At 41.3% G+C, this 18,223-nt stretch overlaps 1 protein-coding gene across 1 annotated transcript in view; it reads left to right on the top strand.

Moving 5' to 3' along the window:
• Nucleotides 1-16,985: 16,985 nt before the first annotated feature.
• PARD3 (par-3 family cell polarity regulator) overlaps nt 16,986-18,223 on the top strand; it is a 550,937-nt gene continuing 549,699 nt past the window's right edge. The window contains exons 1-2 of the mRNA XM_047066308.1: nt 16,986-16,997; nt 17,281-17,382. Coding sequence (XP_046922264.1) covers nt 16,986-16,997; nt 17,281-17,382 — 114 coding nt within the window. The remainder of the gene's footprint in view (nt 16,998-17,280; nt 17,383-18,223) is intronic.

Below are 18,223 nucleotides of genomic sequence, written 5' to 3'. Positions count from 1 at the left end.
CCTGCTTCCACCTGATATTAAGCAGCCAGGCCTATTCTTCAGTCCTTATTAGTCATAACACTTCCATGGAGGTTTCCTATGAGTGTAGCTTACAGTGACCGGCCCTGTGCAAAAGCACTGAGCTAATTTATATTAAAACTGAGAGTAGGTAAACTGTAATTTGTTTTCTGTACAGATGACATCCAGTGGAAAGGGCAAGACTGAATGACAGGGTGGTGGTGGCTGAGATCTTACTTATTGCTATCTAGAAAATAATAAAGCTGATGTTTTTCTAGTGTTAGAATTTCTATATTTGCAATTTAGTATGTGCTTGATTGGAAGTATTGGTATAACCCAAATATACATTTTTTGGTATAACTCAGATTAGCAGTGACATTTAATGCTTTATTTATATCTTCCTTCCATCTGATACTGAATCATCCTCCTTTTGAGATCTCTCACTGTCTTCTTTAATTTTGTCCTAACTGGTAAAAGCTTGGAATCTGACAACTCCAGGAGTTGCCTCTGCTGCAGTGCTTGTGATCTGAAGTGTGGAACGGCAATGCCTTGCTCCCCTGGTGTCCCTGGGAGTAGTTGAGCACCCTGGTCACTGAGCCCATCACTGTGGGCACCGGGCACTCTCTGGGACAGGCCCCTCCTCAGTCTCCTCTTCAGTCCAGCTCAGAGTGTTCACAGGGGTAGGGGCCTGCCAGCTGCAATGGGGATGGGGGAAACGGGTCAGATTCCTTAACTGTCCTCACTCCCTGTCCTGGCAGATGTGGTATGCCGTTTAAGCATTCCTGCGGTATTAGCCTCTGTTATTTTTCTCACATGGTTTACTTTATACTTGATTCTAGTCATTTGACTATTTTCAAAGACAGCATGGAGATATAGGAAAATAACTTAATTTGAAGATTAGAATTCTGTTATTTTTACAGTGCAATCTCCTTAACTTTGGAATTGATTTCTTTTGGTTGCCGTTGGTCTTTGTAAAGGGTGTGACATTGCTTAAGATTTATGTACAATTTTGCTTCAATATTGTATTCACTTAGTAAACTTTTTGAAGGGTACTTAAACTATTTGGTGTAAATTTAGAATAAAGCAGTTGTCCATCTTGAAATGTTTATTTTCCCTTTCTGGTATTATGTCATACAGGGTTTTACAGAATTTTAATAAATGTCCTCTAATTAGTCTGAAAAGTGTTTTCTTTTACTTCATAACATTGTGGCTTCTCATTAAATGAGAGTGTCAGTCTTTAAGGGCAAGTTATTTAAATTATGATAGATTTCACCTTACTAAATAATTCGCAACATTTCTCTGACTTGTGGTGTATACTTGTATAGTGTTATTTCAGATGAGTTGAGAAGAACTCTTGACATAGTACGAAAAGGTATTATCTCCAAGGCAATTTTTTTTATCCAAAGTAAGAAAAAAAAAGTGTCCATGATCCACACTATATTTATTTATTTGAGGGAGAAGTTGTTTTCTAAGACACCTTGCACCGTGAACTGAAATTTGGTGAAATTTGGGTGTCAGCCCTTGTTTGCACGTCCATCCAAAACAGAGGTAAGTTTTTGCAGGAATGTCAGGTGACTGTGGGACAGACCCAAACAAGAATGAAACCGGAGGCTTTGCATTAAAACAAATACTCACTTAGACCATATGGGCTTTGCTTTTCTTTTGGCGTCATAAAGTTTCAGTAAATATGGGCTCTGGTATTATATTTCACATAAAATGGATGTGCTAAATTTATGGTAATTAAATCATATATGTAATATTCATTACTCAGCTGTGATTGAACTTGATGTTAGATTCTTTGTCTAAATTTCAGATTGGCCTGAAATGTCTTAGTGGTGAGAAGGTAAGAAGGGCTTGATTACTGCATGACATTGAACAGGGCTAACCAAAAGGGTGGGTTGTTTCTCTTGTGTTAATATGAACACAGTGGTGGCTTCAGCTGTCAAACGAGTTTTATGTTTTCCTTGTCTGGTCTTGTTGACCTGCTATTTATTTTAGTCTTTTGATAAACAGGAAGATCTGCTCCAGTAGTTGGAGGGAATGTTTTAAGGAACATTTAAACAAATGTGAGAAATGAGAATTTTATCCAGAAAGTATTTAACTTGAGGAAAAAAAAAAAAAGGTTGGGGGAGAATATAGTTCCAAGATAATCACATAATCCTTAAAATTTTAGAATTAAAAAAATTTGATTGGGGTCTTTTAGACTACATTTTTCTCTTCAAATCTCAAATTGTAAGTTCACATTTGCTGCTTCTGTTGGTGACATATTACCTTGTTTTTTTTTTTTTTTTTTTAATGTTTATTTTTATTTTTGAGAGAGTGAGTCGGGAGAGGCAGAGAGAGATGGGGACAGAGGATCCAAAGCAGGCTCTGCGCTGACAGCACCGAGCCTTATGTGGGGCTCCAACTCACGAACCGTGAGATCACAACTGAGCCACCCAGGTGCCCCCATATTACTTTGTTTTAATAGTTGTTTAGTACACGGCACTTGAGATGCCATTAAGGTTGGGCCTCGAGCTAGTGATCTCTGTGCAGGTCTGAAAGTCTCTGCTGTGGCCCAGCCCTGGCAGGGATGTTGTGTGGCCAGCTCAGCTCAGCATTTCACTGCCCTGGAGGAAAAGAATGAATAAAGTAAAAAGACAAGAGCTGAACATCGGTGTCATGTCCAGGCTTCATCCCTTGTTGTTCAAACATGCCATGTGTGTTTTGGCTTTCCTGCCTTTGTCCTAAGATTTACCCCAATTGTAATGAAATAATTCCTTCATGAAGTGTTCTTTGTCTTCAGGGTTTTCTGAATTTTTGTAATTCCTGTACAACTTGGGTGGCATTTAATGTTGATAATTGGGTATTGTCAGTGAACTTTACAATGTACCTATGACTTGCCTCCCCAAATTGACATGAAAGTCTTGGAGAACAGGGGCATTTTCACAGACTTGGCTGACCCCCCTTTATTCTAAAATACAACCATTTCAGACAGAGTGTTAAGTTCTTAACTGACTGGTAGTTTGTGACATGCCATCTTGCTGTCTTCAGTTGTTCAAGTGTGTAGTGAGTGCAGAAATGATTTCCATCATTAGAGGCCTCCATGTGGATGTTCTCTCATATCCCTGACAAGTCCTGCTGGCAGGACCCTTCCAGCAGTCTGCATGGGGTCGTGGCTCTGCTACCTGCGGAGCTCTGGTTCCCACGCTGTCCCTGGGCTCTCCACTTTGGGAAGCTGTTTCAGGGGGATGGGGTCTATAGAGCTTCATACTCTGCTACTGCAGGGACATGTGTTTTATAAACATATGTTTGGTGGAGAATGTCGTAGGGAAGATTAGGTGGTTTTAATTTTATGAGTTTTCAAGACCAGGTTATGGTGGTCATGGGAATGGTTGTCTCCTTTCCACTAAGGAAAGGAAACCTGCCTGGGTGTGTTGAATTTTCCTGATACAGCATCACAGACAGGTTGAGCAACACATGAACCTCAGGGATGATTCGTCCTTTCATTTTTACACACAAGGCCTCGGGTGCCCACAAGGAGGAAATGACTTGTGCAATGTCAGGCCACTTAGCTCGTAGAGCCATTTTATTGCCCTTCTTTGTGGCCACTGATAGACAGGATATGTGCCCACTAGATGCCTTTGTCATCAAAGTCCTGGTTCCTTGTTGCGGCCACTCTATCTGTGCATCTTTAAAGTTTCACAAACTGGCTTTGTTCCTGTTTTTTCTTCCCCTCACCCCAGTCGGATAAGTTTACACTTAACAACTCTCATTGTTTGAGGTAGTCCATTTCACACTTTAATTACTACTTGTGTAATTATATTTTGCCTGAGCTTCCTTAGAACTAATTTGCTTCTTTGCTTCCTTGCAGGATTTTTATCAGAAACTCTACTTTCAAGTATGCTACAGAATAGTGATAGTACAGATTAGCTGGATGACACTCCCCACTTCTGCTCGAGGGGCAGGATCCAAGGCCTCCTCCAGGAGATGCCTGGACCCTCAGACAGCACCACACCCTGGACACACTAGGTTTTTTCCTGTACAGGCATACTTCTGATAAAGTTTAATTTGTAAGCTAGGCATAGTAGGAGTTAATAGCAATAACCAATAATAGAATAGAACAAGTATAAAAATATTCTGTGCTAAAAATTATGTGGATGTGGCCTCCCTTTTTCTCAAATATCTTATTGTACCGTCCTCGCCCTTCTTGTGATGATGTGAGGTGACAACGTGTGTGTCGAGATGAAGGGAGGTAAATGATGTAGGCACTGTGATGTAGCATTAGGCTAATCCTAACCTTCTGACAGTACGTCAGGAGGATCATCTCTTTTTGGATTGTGGTTGGTGGCTGGTAACTGAAACTATGGAAAGGGAAAGCACAGGGGTAGTAATATATTTGTGCTTGCTGTTTTCTGATTTAGTGCTCGGATTGTGCTGCTTAATTTTTTTTTTTTTTTCCTTAGATGGTATGTATCACATGTACCATAATTTTTTAGAAGGAATAAATTGGAGGCACAGGTACCTAAATTTCAAATACCTTATAAGGGAAAACTTTATAAACTGTATAAGGACAGAGAACTAATTGTGCATTTAAGGAATGAAGAAATCGTACGGCATTACTATAATCTTTACATATATTTCATAAGGTATCCTGGAGCCCTTATTTAAAAACTCCCCCATTTCAAATGTATTTGAAATTGACCAGATGGGCCACATAAAGTCTTGAGTCACATTAGGGATTTCCAGGAAAAATCTAAGTGCCAAAAATTTTTTAAACAAATATGTTAATAATGGAATACAAATTGATCTTTGGTTTGAGATAACCAGTAATATATATCACTGAATGTTCTTGGGTGTGAGGATTGTGTTTAAGAGAGAGTCTCTGTTGTTTCCTATGCTAGACTATAGATCCTAAGAGGATAGGGAACTTTACTGCTGTAGCTCTTATACCTAGTTCAGGGCCTGCCATATCATAGATGCTCCATAAATATTTGAATGAATGGATAATGTCCACAGATTCAGTACAGTGATAAATTATATAACATGCACATCTTCAAGACGTTGTGAGTACTGTGGAGAGATAGGGGCAAAAGATGAAGTGAGATTAAGGACTGACATTGCAAAGAGAGATTAGCCAGGGATTGAAAGTTGAGTAAGGGTTTCACAAATGAAGACATAGAGATGGCTTTCCAGGAGGGTACAAACAAGCTATAACAAGTTTGAGTGAGGAGGAGATCCCATGGACTGACTAGCTTATAGCTTGGTGTTTGTGTGTGCGTGCGCGCATGTGTGTAAACATCCTTTGTCTATATTGCTCCCTTCCCTGCTGAAAATCTTTTCCAAAAGCTGACACACATTCCTGTCTGCAGGGCTGCTCATGGCAATAAGACTCAGGAGCACTGTCTTGGGCAAATCTTTTGAAGATATCATCATAGATGCCTCCTTTGACTGATGATAGGAGTATTCTGGGAGGAGAAGGAAGCCCCACCTCTGGCATCAGTAGTCCTGAGGAGACATTGGGAACAGGCCCCTCCACCCTCCTGAGTGGCTGATCCCCACTCTGAGCACTGTGGTCTGGTGTCCATGGCCTTGGGGCCATACTTGTGTTGGGATGTTGTGGTGCTGTGCAACTCTGACCCAGACCCCACGCAGTGTGGGGTGTGCTGGCCTTGAGTATAGGGGTCCCAGGGTACAGCTGGATAACTGTTTGCCAGGCCCCCGAAGGAGATTGGAGGTAGGTGCAAGCCCTCTGTCAAAATTCACTCCTGTGGTCTCCTCTCCTGTATGTTTAGGAATATTTCTTCTGATTCAGTCGTGTTTGGTGCTGCCAGGTGTGAGGAATTAGTCGTGTACCTTAAAGTGATTTGAGATAGTTTAAGAAAAATTGGGAAGTGGTTTTTGGATTAAGTAATATGAGGGGGTAGTTGAGAGCTGCTTTGGGGTCAAGTTTTTGTTGGTTTGTTTTAGAATTCTGAGCTATTTAGAGTTATCATATTGCAGTGAGGTTTTCTTTCCAGGTCAGAGGAATTCTTTCTGGTCTGAGTCAGCCTCTCTTGTTTGCTGATTGGAGAGTAAATATGCGAGGGTAGGTTTTTCTTGTGTTGGGCTGGGTGAGTAACCTTAAGGATTTTTTAGGTTGGTTACTTCTTTTGTAAGCATTAAAAAAATTAACATTTTCATTATCTTTAAAAGATCTCACACAATATTGTAGTTATTGTCTTTACGGCACATGTGTTCAGGGCCACTGTGGCCACACAGTGGGTCTCTACCTTGAGGTATCCTAGGCCCTATTTTAATGTGTATGGATTGGTTTTTTTTTTTCCTACAGTTTTTAATCCAGCATCGCCTGGTGCATGACTGGAATGAAGCGCATCTTAAATCTGTATGTTTTTGGTAGATAACGTGGTATGAAGCACTACTTCCTCATACTGAAGTTAGTCGAGTGTATTAATTGGTGGGTGATATATTTTTCATCCTTTTTCCATTCTAAGAAAAAAAGAAAGAAAAGAAGACTTTATCTTGGTCTGTTTTTCTCCTTCCAAATTTGTACCCCTCACAGGCCTGTTTGATATTCCTGCATGAGACAAATGTGTCAAAAAGGGCAAAGCAGGACTTTAGAAGTTTGAGTGATATCTGAGCTTCCTTTCCCCTGCAACTTTAATTACATGTGTGATGGTCTTAAACAAGTTTCCTGTGTAGTCCTTTAGACCTCTCATCTACAAATGGAGCGGAAAACATTGACCTCACAGGCTTGTGAATGACTGGCACACAGGAAGTGCTCAGTACCTGGTGGCCCCTCACCTGCCCTTTGGAGAGTAAGGGTGGAGGAATGGAGTGGATCTAGAGGAGGACCAAGGGCCAGGTGTCTGCTTTCATAGCATTCATGGTTGCAGGGCTTATAAATGGAGGTGTTCAGTCCCAGGGCAAATATCCTATAGAGCTATGTTGTCTTTTAGGGACTTAGGCTGGGAGCTAATGCATTTACAATAGTTCACATTTCCCTGCCCTTTAGAAAAGTCTTTGGTTCACTGACTTCCAGTTCAACAGGTAACAGCACTCCCACCCCACCGTGGCCTTGTGTGTTCTTACATTCACCAGGACTAGAGAGGTGAGAACTTGGTTGGCCAAGTTGAACAGAGGTGAGCTTTCGTCTTGCCCTCCTTTCCCTACATTATAGGCAGGCTTATCCAGGCTTCAGCTCACTTCTGCTTGGCATTTCAGGCCAGTGATGCTGGAAACTCACCTGTGTGGGTGAGGATGAAGGTGTTTATGCTGGAATTTGGGCTCGTTTTTACTGCAGGGGAAAAGTACCTGGATGTCTTCTTTCCCCACATCTGAGATGATGTCTGGGATATCAGCTAGAACAACCATCCAGCCTTTCCTGAGCCAGCTCTGGGAGTCAGAAGATAAGGTGTGAATGGTGGCTGTTGATCCCGACATGGCGCAGCATGCCCATGGCAGTTAGGAGAGCACAGGCCTGTGTTTGTTGACTGTATTCTCTGAGAAACTCTTGTGTAATTTTTATCTAATGGGGTTATTACTTTTATTTTTTACAGATTATTTATACAACATGGTACATTGTTTTCTGTTCTATGCTAAAAAAAAAAAAGGTGATGGTTGCTGCCTTCAGGGAACTTATCTAGAGGTAAACAGTGACAAATATATGGTCTAGATAAATACTTGGAGGTTGGAGTGCATTTCACAGCGGAGGTGGTTTTTGACCTAGATTTGGGAAGGTATATACAATTTGCATATTTGGAGCTGAGGGGGTGAAAGTGTTCCAGATGTGTGGAATAGAGTGAACAAAGACAAGGATTAATTCACAAAACCGATATTTCCTGAACATCTATTCTGTCTCAGGCACTTTTCCTGGTGGTTGGGGTTTCTCAGTGAGTACAACAGTTGAAGACCTGGATGTGGTGAGGCAGCACTGAGGCCTGCCTGGGAGGACTGAAGGATAGAGACTAGAGCCAAGGGAAGCCAGGAAACACAGGCTTGGGGAGAGTTGTGCTTGGACAGAGATGTTGGATTTTAACCTTTCAGAATGTGATGAGTCACTACAAATGACTGCTGTCACAGAACAGGGACATGAGGAAATGGGTATTTTGTGAAGAAAGATAGGGTAGCTAGATGCAGGGCAGGACGAGAAAGATAGGAGTCTAGAAGCAGTGAGATGAGTTGGGAGGTAATTATTGGGAACAAGAGACGAAGGGAAGAAATTCGTCTATATGGTTATCACAGGAACTGTGTGTGTGTGGGTAACCACTTTTAAGATGTAGTAACTAATATCTGTTTGATTTAAGAAGTGTGGGCAAAAGCTTAAACCCATGAATTTATGAGCAAAACGTGATATGTAATCATGTAGAAGAAATTCAAAGTATTTCAGCCCCTATGCTACCCCCAATTCTAAATCACAAATTTTGTGTTCTCAGAATTTGTGCTTTTGGGTCACGTGGAAGACTCGTGGGCCTGCCTAGGTTGCTGGACCTGCCATGAGAAATTTTGATTTAGTAGGGCCGAAGGGGGCCCGAACATTAGCATTTCTGACTAGTTCCCAGGTGATAATGCTGGAATGGACTTCTACTTTGAGAACCACTGCTTTAAATCATGGATGAGATTAGAACATGTAATGTAATATTAAGGTGAGTGGTTTTTCAAACTCTTTTTTAACAGTAGAAAAGTTTTTATTGAAAGAAATATGTTTCATACCTCTACAGTGTGCAAAATACAAAGAGATTGGGAGGAGGGGCTATACCAAGAAGACAGCTTTTGTTTGAGAACCATCCATGTGGGTGTGAGAAGGGCAGGGACATGAATTAGCAGACTTAGGCTGGAGTCCTGGCCAACAGCATTTATTAATTGTGACCTTTTATTAGCTTATTCCCTCTGTGTCTCAATTTTCTCATTGAAAGCAAAGATTGTAAACCCTCTTACCACATTGGGTAATGCACGAGTACATTTTTAAAATTGTGGAACATAATGCAAATATAGCTGGTGTTTACTGTGGTTCTCATTCTGGCCCTGGCTCTGTCCCAAGACAGTCCCCGCTACCTTCCACACTTCCTCTGTTTCTATGGAGGGGTGCAGGGACTGGGGCAGCAGCCATGATTAAAGTGACCTCTGTGTTGCTGTGGAAGTTGTGTCAGAAGTAGAGGTCAATAATGGGCCAATTTCCCACATTTCTAGGCTAATGTGTGACTCTCTGACAGATTATGTATTCTCATCAAACAAAATGCCAGAAAGTTCTTTCCATGAGGTTGGAATTCACCTTTGGTTTCATGCTGCTGTTTTCTTTTTTGATTGACATATTAAATGAAGCCAGTCATTCTTCAAGGAAGGCATCAAGTTTGTGGTTTGCTCTGTGTTATGTTGTGGAGGTGAGGTTGGTGGTATGGGTGTGGGGTGTGGTTTGGATGGAAAAGTGGGAGGCAGAGGAATGCACTTGCCATTAAATAGTAGATAATCCCTCATTGTGATAGAGGTCGCTATTTTATTGTTCAGCATCAGCTATGATTTCTGACCATCTGTGTTTTCTACAGAAAAAATCTGTTTAATGTCAACAGTGTTATTATAACAAAATTGAAAATGGGTCCTATGGTTTGAATTTATACGGAAGGTTAAGCGTTTTTGAAATGGAGTTAAGGTAGGTAAAGTCAGAACTGCATGTATCATGACTATTTTGAAATACCGATGACTCATTTTTAAAAATGTTTATTTATTTTGAGAGAGAGAGCGAGCGAGCAGTAGAGGAGCAGAGAGGGAGTCCCAAGCAGGCTCTGCACTGTCAGTGCAGGGCCTGATGCAGGGCTTGATCCCATGAACTGGGAGATCATGAGCCGAAATCAAGAGTTGGATGCCCAACTGACTGAGCCACCCAGGTGCCTCCATTTTTTTTTTTTTTTTTTTTTAAGAACTATAGAACAGTTTTTAAAAATGTTTTGTTTTGGGGGCATCTGGGTTGCTAAGTCGGTTGAGCATCTGACTTTGGTTCATGTCTCATGGTTCGTGAGTTTGAACCCCACACTGGGCTCTTTGCTGTCAGTAGGGACCCTGCTTTGGATCCTCTGTCCCCCTCTCTTTCTGCACCTCCCCAGCTCACACCCTTTCTCTCTCAAAAATAAATAAATATTAAAATATTTTGGGTTTAAGTAAATTAGATACTTATCAGGGGAATCTAGAATTTCTATTGCTTGTAGTCTTCTATTGACTTCAAAAATGAAATGTTTTCTGTTTGTTATGTCATTAACTGCATTTGTCTTGCCCAGCTAACTATCTGATAGGAGTGATGAATGCCCACTTCAGGTTGTGTGCCCTGTTATTTTCAGGAATTTTTCAAACTGTTTCTCTCCAGTGTTTTCATTTCCTAACATATTGGATGTGCATAGTCAGAGAGTATTGCTAGGATTTTTAGGAAAAGAGTAGCACCTGCTCCCTGAGAGGTGGACTTTTCCAACTCCTGCACTTGATTCTTTCGATATTACCTCCATATTCCTGTGTAGACTTCTTATGTTACTTCTTTTTTTGTTGTTGTCATCTTCTGACATAACATGAAAGGTTTAATCCTGTTTCACTGCTCCATGTGTGCTTTGCCTCCATTCTGTCACAGCCATTACTTGGCTGTGTTTCTGTCTGAGATCTCTCTCTCTCTCTCTCTCTCTCTCTCTCTCTCTCTCACACACACACACACACACACACACACACACACACACACACACACACTTTTTAGACCTCCTTCCCTTGAAATTAGTTATAAATTTGATTAAATATTTGATGTTCACATTATTTTCATTATTAAAAGCTTCTCAGAGCTGAACTGTGTATGAGAGATACATTGATGACATTTTCCTTACAACTTTTGTGTTTCTCTTGAAATAAACAATGCTTTTTCCTTTGTTTGGTCTATAAATTTACAACCAGTTCTATTCCAGGTTGGCCAGTTGTTAAAGTAACATCTTGGGGGGCGCCCGAGGGGCTCAGTCAGTTAAGCATCCGACTTGGGCTCAGGTCATGATCTCATGGTGAGTTTGAGCCCCACGTCAGGCTCTGGGCTGACAGCTCAAGAGTCTGGAGCCTGCTTCAGATTCTGTGTCTCCCTCTGTCTGCCCCTCCACTGATTGCACTCTGTCTCTCACATTGTCTCAAAAATAAATAAACATTAAAAAAATTTTTTTTTAAATAAAGTAACATCTTAGTATTTACAGTGAATACTTTTTCAGCTTCGTCTTGAAGACCTTTCATTTGGAGCTTCTAGGCTGCTCCCATGTGGACTGGTTACCTTCCACACCCGGTGCCCAGCTGACATCCTGGATCAGCCTCACCATTATCCTGGGAGTTCTCTTCTGTGTTTTGTCTCCTATTTTCATATGCCATGCCATCCTCATTCATGGTTTATTTCCGTGGAACACATCTTCCAGTACTTTCCTGAGAAAGGTGCAGAGAGAGTAATTTTTGGAGAAGTTGCATTTCTAAAAAAATTTTTTTCTACCTTTCCACTTTACTGATCGTTGTTGGATGAGGTGTAGTATTTTTGGTTGGGGACCATTTCTCTTAGGAATTTTGAAGACAGTATTAACACCACTGTCCTCTGGATTCCTGTGTTGCTCTTGAGAAGGCCAAACTTGTTTTGATTCCTTACCCATTCATTGTGGTACTTGTATTTTACTTTCTGGACGTTTTTTGTTTTATCTTCTGTTTGTCTTTTTTGTTCTGTTCTCATATACCTTGTTGTATGCCTGATTTCATAATTTGTGTTGGGTTCTCTAAGGGCCTTTTAAAAATGAAAACTCTTGTCATCCTGGGGAACTAACTTGAATGGTTTTCTGTTGTTTTTCTGTTTTCTCAGTTCTCTTTTTCTAGAACTTCTTTTATTCAGCTGCTTGACTTACTTGACTGGTCTTCTATTTTATTACCCATTTTTATAATCTTCTTTTTTCCATTACTTTTTGGGGAGATTTCTTCAACTCTTCTCAGCTCTTCTAATGACTTTCTACTTGCAGTGGTTTCAACTTTTCTAGGAGCGTTTTGTTTTGTTTTCCTCAATTTCTTTCCTTTCCTCTTTCCCTCCCTTTTTGTCTTCCTTTGCCACCTGGATGTAACATGAACTCTTAGGGTATCAATGTTGGATTTTTTGTGACCATCTTCTTTTTATATAACCTGTTTTTCTCAATGTGTGTTTTCTATTTGTTTGGCCTATATTCCATCCTTCGAGCTTTTTTCCTCAGGGTCTGTACCTCTGTTATTGGCTGAGTAAGAAGTGCTGACTATAACAGAGACCACAGGGTATGGGGAAGGGCTTGAAAGCTGGAGCTGCACAGGAGGGTCACCTGGTCTTTTGTCTTCAGGTGGTCAGATGCCCAGGGAGAGATCTTCCAGCCTTTTGTCTAGGTGGCCTAAACCCAGCTGCCAGCATTCTGGGAAAAAGTGGAAGCAGAGAGCTGGATTTCTTAGCATTCAGTATGTATATGTTCACTCATCTCCTCCCATTTTCAAGTACCTCTGCAGGTGCTCTGCCTCGGTCCCCCAGTTCACACCCCTTGTCGTACCCTCTCTGGAGAGGAAGTCTCCAGGATGCTGCTGGGGCCGTCACGGTGCTGTGTGGAGTCAGGAGGGAAAACTGGGGCTTTGATTCTGAAAGAGACTTTAGGCTGATCCTGGTGTATTTCCACCCATTTTCGTTCCTGTCTCCTGAGGCACTTGGTTTCCCCAGTTCCAGAGCCGTGTAGGGCCCTACCAAGGAAGTCACATTGCTGCCTGGTTTCCACATGGTCAGCTTGGGGCTCGCTTTCTCGGGCCTGCCTCCGGCACTTGTGTTCCCTGGTCTCCCTCTGTTCTCTTTGTTTTTTTGTGGGGCTATACCTTGATGAATATGTATGTACTGCAGTTTCAGTGGGCTTTCAGGATGGAGGCAGAATACGTCTCTTTGATAGGAGGTTTTTACCTGCCATTTTTGTTGTGGAGCCAATTTTATGTTCACAATGTAATGAATAAACTCTGCTGCCCACACTTGCCCCCCCCCCCCCCGCCCTCTTCCTACCTGTCCTTCTGCTGAGAATGAGTTCATGTTCTTCCTTCCTCCAGCCTGCTCATTGTAAACCTTTCCTGAATCTTTCCAAGCAAAATTAATCTTGCCTTCCTCTGAACTCAATGCATTTTTATGTCTCTTTTTCTTATGACACATGGTCTACCTCTTTTTATCTTGTTTATGTCTTACCTGATAAGTTTTAATTTCTGACAGCAACAGTTGTTGCTGTGCCCTGATCCAGTGCTTTGCAAATAGTAAATAATTAATTTTTAAGTCAACATAATTTTTCCGTTATCTTTTCATGGTCTTATATGTACATATATATATTCTCATTTGAAAACATGACAGGATACAGACCATCACCATTTGCACAGTTATTGCAAGAGTAGGGTATTGCTGTTGCTAATTGCAGATACTTTTCTTGAGACTTGTATGGGTGAGAAACAGGCAGCAGGTGTGTATTCCACCAGGTCATAACTCACGGAAGCTCATGGCTCTTTGGCACAATGTGATGATGCTCTCTCTACAGGGCTAGAGAGATTTCTTTATGGAGCCTGTGTTTCATTAGAACTTTCCTGGTACTGTTTTCTCTTACTGTGTCCTGGAATACAGTGGGCACCAGTATCCATTGCAATGGGCATTTTATCAAATTATGCCTGTGCTTTCATTCTCAGCCCGTCTTAGAAATGTTCCCTCCACTTCTTTCCTTGCAGACTTAGGCCAGGTCTCTGCCCCTGTTCTCAGTCTGGGTGAGAAGCAGTGATTCTTCATGTGGTTTTGTCCCCAGATTTCTTCTCTGTGGTTGGCCCCACAGAGCCTTGCCTGGGGAGCCTTGCCTGGCCAGGGCATTTGCTCATCCACTTGATAGATGAACTTCATTCCTCGTTTCTTGCTCATGTGTAATGGATCTTTGGTTGTCATGGTAATATTGTTGTTAGTGTTTAAATCTTTGGTTATTTTTAAAATACACACCCTGAGTGAGACAGATTCTTCTTATTTTTTTTAATTGAGTGTTGTGTCACGTTTGCTTTTTAACCTAATGACAGGTATACTTATTGTAGAATTAGTGTTTATGGGTATTTTTAAGTGTCTTATCACAACTCTTTGTTCAATTACATTTCTAAGTTTCTGTAGCTGGGACAACAATGATTTCTGCTATTAATATTTCAAACTTTTTAGTGTAAACTACCAAAGTAGAGTCAACAAATATGCTCTTTTTAAGAAAAGTTTTCCCTATGGGTTCTTCACTATTCTGTTGAAAATACAGCAAATCCTCTGTTTACTGATAGAGGATTGTGTTGATGAAAGCCAGTTAAAATCTCCTGAGAGACTACTGTTGCAGGGAATTGTATTTCTCAGTGGCAAACATATCCTTCCTGTATTTTATACTCTTGTGGGAAGAGGTCGTTTTTATGTGCCCTGCTTAGATCTGATTTTTTTTTTTTTTTTTGTATAGTATGCTCTGTTGGGATTAGTGCTGATTTCCTACTCAGTGTTTTCTCTCCAGATAGTTTCTATTCACGTATTATGGAGTGGCATTTAATAAATGCTGGCCTGATAAGTGTTTTGACATGGTGTTGTCATGGCTGCTTGGCATAGCTGACCATTGAATCAGGACCCTTCTGGAGGCAGGAGACAAAGCTGGATCTCAAAATTAGACAAGCCTTGATCAGATAGTTGAAAGATTATAAGCCAGGTTTATAGAGTATTTGAAGGGGGAGGGAATAATTAGTGGTATGATATTCTGCTGATAGACCAAGGGCAATGAGTCTCAAGAATGGACCATTGCATTAAGCAACATGGAGGCAGTTGGTAACCTTGATGGATATTTTTGGGAGTGTGGTGGGGAGGAAGCTTCACTGGAACAGGATTATGAGAGAAGAAGAATCTTAGACATCAAATCTTAAAAAACTTACACTGTAAAGAGAATCAGAGAATTGGTAGAGTGACTGGAGGGTAAAGTAGGGTCAGTAGAAGGTTTTGTACTATTATTTTAGTTTGTAAAAGATATATTAACAGCTTTTAAAGGCTCAGCATTTACACTGAGGACTATTTTCCATACTGCTATGGTTTTCAGAAACATTAATGGTGAGGCTATAGATAGACTTCTAACCTGTCTTGGGGGCTTTCTGGTCAGGAAAGGCTCTAGGAGAAGATGATGACTGGGGTGTCGTGATGGGTCAGACGGGTTAGCCTGAACAATAAGGTGGGGCTCCGAGGAGTGGAGGCCTCCATGGGGGGCAGGGAGACAGTGATGCAGGACTTAATACAGGCTGTGAAAGGGGAACTAACTGATGGAGAAAGGCTGGACCACAGCAAGTTCTAAAATACAAAAGTTAAGAGGTTGAGAAATTGCTAGGAGGGAACTTATTTTGAAGGAGTAGCTAAAAATATTCTGGAAAGGCTGTAGATTATGACCTTATATGGAGCGAGTGTGGAGGACTGGGAAGCTTAAAGAGCAGGTTTTATAAGTCACATTTTGGAGGTCAGTCTGCTTCTTTGTGTATGAAAGTTTTTTAGAAATGAATGTTGATATTTAAATTGATTAGGTCATCCTACAGCTTCCTTGGGAAGAGGAAGGCAGGATGGCCCTGTTCTAAGTGGCTATGGAATGATGGTTAAGGTATAGCTTTCTTTATTCACCTGCAGGATATTGATTATTCCTAGTTTCCCTTGAAGGGTTAATGCCATTTGGTAAGGAAGAGTAGGGATATAGTTCGTTTTGGGACTTTTTTCTTTGATGGCTCAACAAATGTAGAAATGACACATTTTGGAGCACTACTGGATTCATAGCAACAGGTGTCCCTAAGGACTCTCTGGAGGACATTGTAGTCAGGGAATCATGCAGAGTAAGGCTCAAGAATGAAGCTGGATGCCACAGTGTGTGTGTGTGTGTGTGTGTGTGTGTGTGTGTGTGTGTGTGTGTGTGTGTGTTAGCGAGAGAGAGAGAGAGAGAGAGGAGGGAGAGATGTGTGCTGTGTGTTTTACAAATTTAGTCTCTCTGTGTTCTAGATGAACAACCAATTTGAGTACTGACTCCTTTGAAAGAAAGCCAGACAAATGAGGGTGCAGAGTAACTATAGGCTATTTGCACTAGTAGTTTTTATGGTAATGTTTAATAACTGAGAATTAGGGTCTGAGCTGCTTTCTGTGCTGGTGAAAAAGTGACAAGGATTGACAATTCCATATTTTTTCGAAGTGTTTGTTTTAGTGATCCTTAGGTGTTAGACATTCTCTTGGAGGGCTTCCTATGGATATGAATTCCTTGGCCTCAAGGTGTGAGTCAGTCGATGTAGGCTGTGGTTCAGGAACCCTGGGGAGGGGCAGAGAGAGAGAGGGAGACAGAATCTGAAACAGGCTCCAGGCTCTATTCTGTCAGCATAGAGCCCAATGTGGGACCTGAACCCACAAACAGTGAGATCATGACATGAGCTGAAGTCTGGTGCTTAACCAACTGAGCCACCCAGGTGCCCCTCAAGTATTATTTTAAAGTATGGTTTTATATTATCATATGTATGGATATGTATGTGTGTGTGTTTGCATATGTGTGTGTTTATATATGTGTGTATACATATTCAGGTGTGCACACACCCAATGAAGAAGTGTGCAAAATTTAAAATGGAGTCCTCTATCTTCCTTTTCTCCCAATCCCACTCCCTAGATATAACCACTGAACATTTTGGTGTGTATTTTTGGGGATATTTTTATGTGTATGTATACAGTTGTATCTAGCTTTGTTTTTACAAAAATAGACTCCAATCACACACATTGTTCTGAGCTTGCTTTGCTCACTAATGGCATTGTCAGCATTATTCTGTATTAATATATTTACACCTGTTTGTAGGGCTTACTTTGAGCAACCTCCTTTTTTTCCCCCAGATAGGCTGTAACATGAGTTTTTCAGACATGTGATAGATGTTGCTTGCTTTTTCGAATATCTGTGTGGATTGGATTGAGAGGATTAAAAATTATTTTGTGGTGGACAATGGGAAACCGAGTATACTTTAAGAAACCAATATTTTTTATGCAATGACTTGTGCTAGTTTCTGTAGTTCCTGTTATAACAATGTCTCAGCAGCTCGGCCAAAGGAAAGAGTCTGCTTAAGTCCATCATAAAAGAGAAATTGACAACAGCAGAGACAGGAGACTACCTGAATTTTCAGTCAATTGCAATATTGTTGATTCCCTTTTATGGGCAAGAAATTATCACAGTTTAGCTTGTTGCATTTCCTTTGGTGATGCTAACTTGCTGTATTTGGTGTTTCTGTTCTTCTCCACAGGATCCAAACTACTGGATACAGGTGCATAGACTTGAACATGGAGATGGAGGAATACTAGACCTTGATGACACCCTCTGTGATGTAGCAGATGATAAAGACAGAGTGAGTTCACATCCAGGGAAGGCACTCTGGATGCATTTAGTGAAGATTGGAGAGGGAGCGGGTAGATGGGAGTACTTCCTTTCCTGTTGAGACACATACTTTAAAGAACCTTAGGGCCACTCATGATATTGTGAGACTTCATTACCCTGAACTCTAGGGTGTAATGCTTTTCTTGACCCCTGGACATTATTAGGTTTACTATGTCTTGGAATTTTAAAATTGTAGCTTTTTAAATAGAAGTATCTTTAAGAAGTTCCTGTGCCAGTTTTTTCCTTTTGTTTTAACCAAACCTGACATCTTTCTTGACAACGGAGGTCCATTTCAGGGTGTGATAACGCAAGGTCTCTGAGTTCTATCCGAGCGCTGGCCTATCCCAAAAAGCTGGCCTGTGCAGCACACTGGCTGCAGAGGGGGCAGGTGCATCCCAGGCCTCCTCCCGGTGTGTGCTCTGCTTTCAGAAAGCCATACTTTCCTCAGTGTTGCTCTTGGTGGGCTTTCACACTGCAATGCCATCCTCAGTGTAGTATGTGACTTTGGCATTGTGAACGTGGCACTTTAGTGTCCTCCTTGCACCCACCCTTTTGTCTGTGCTCTTTGAGGAAATGAGGAGGAGGAGGAGGAAAAGAAGTAACATTCAGTATTTTAAGAATTTGTGACAGGGTATTTGGCTCTGCACGTAGAAGTCACGAGGTGACAGGGCTTGAGCAGCCTTTGGCCACACTTTAGGGAAGGGCTGCCAGCTGCACATAGAATGTATCATCATGGGGTTGGAAGCTGGCAAAGTCATCTAGTACTCTCTCTGGTTTTTCCTGGACAGATTTCTCTCCCTTCTTCCCTCTGC

Source organism: Lynx rufus, unplaced genomic scaffold (genome assembly GCF_022079265.1).
Source record: "Lynx rufus isolate CCGP_SWC_20201006 ecotype Redwood Valley unplaced genomic scaffold, mLynRuf1.p SCAF_7, whole genome shotgun sequence".
Taxonomy (NCBI): domain Eukaryota; kingdom Metazoa; phylum Chordata; class Mammalia; order Carnivora; family Felidae; genus Lynx; species Lynx rufus.
Note: the sequence above shows the minus strand (reverse complement) of the source record. Positions and strands in the feature narration are given on the sequence as shown.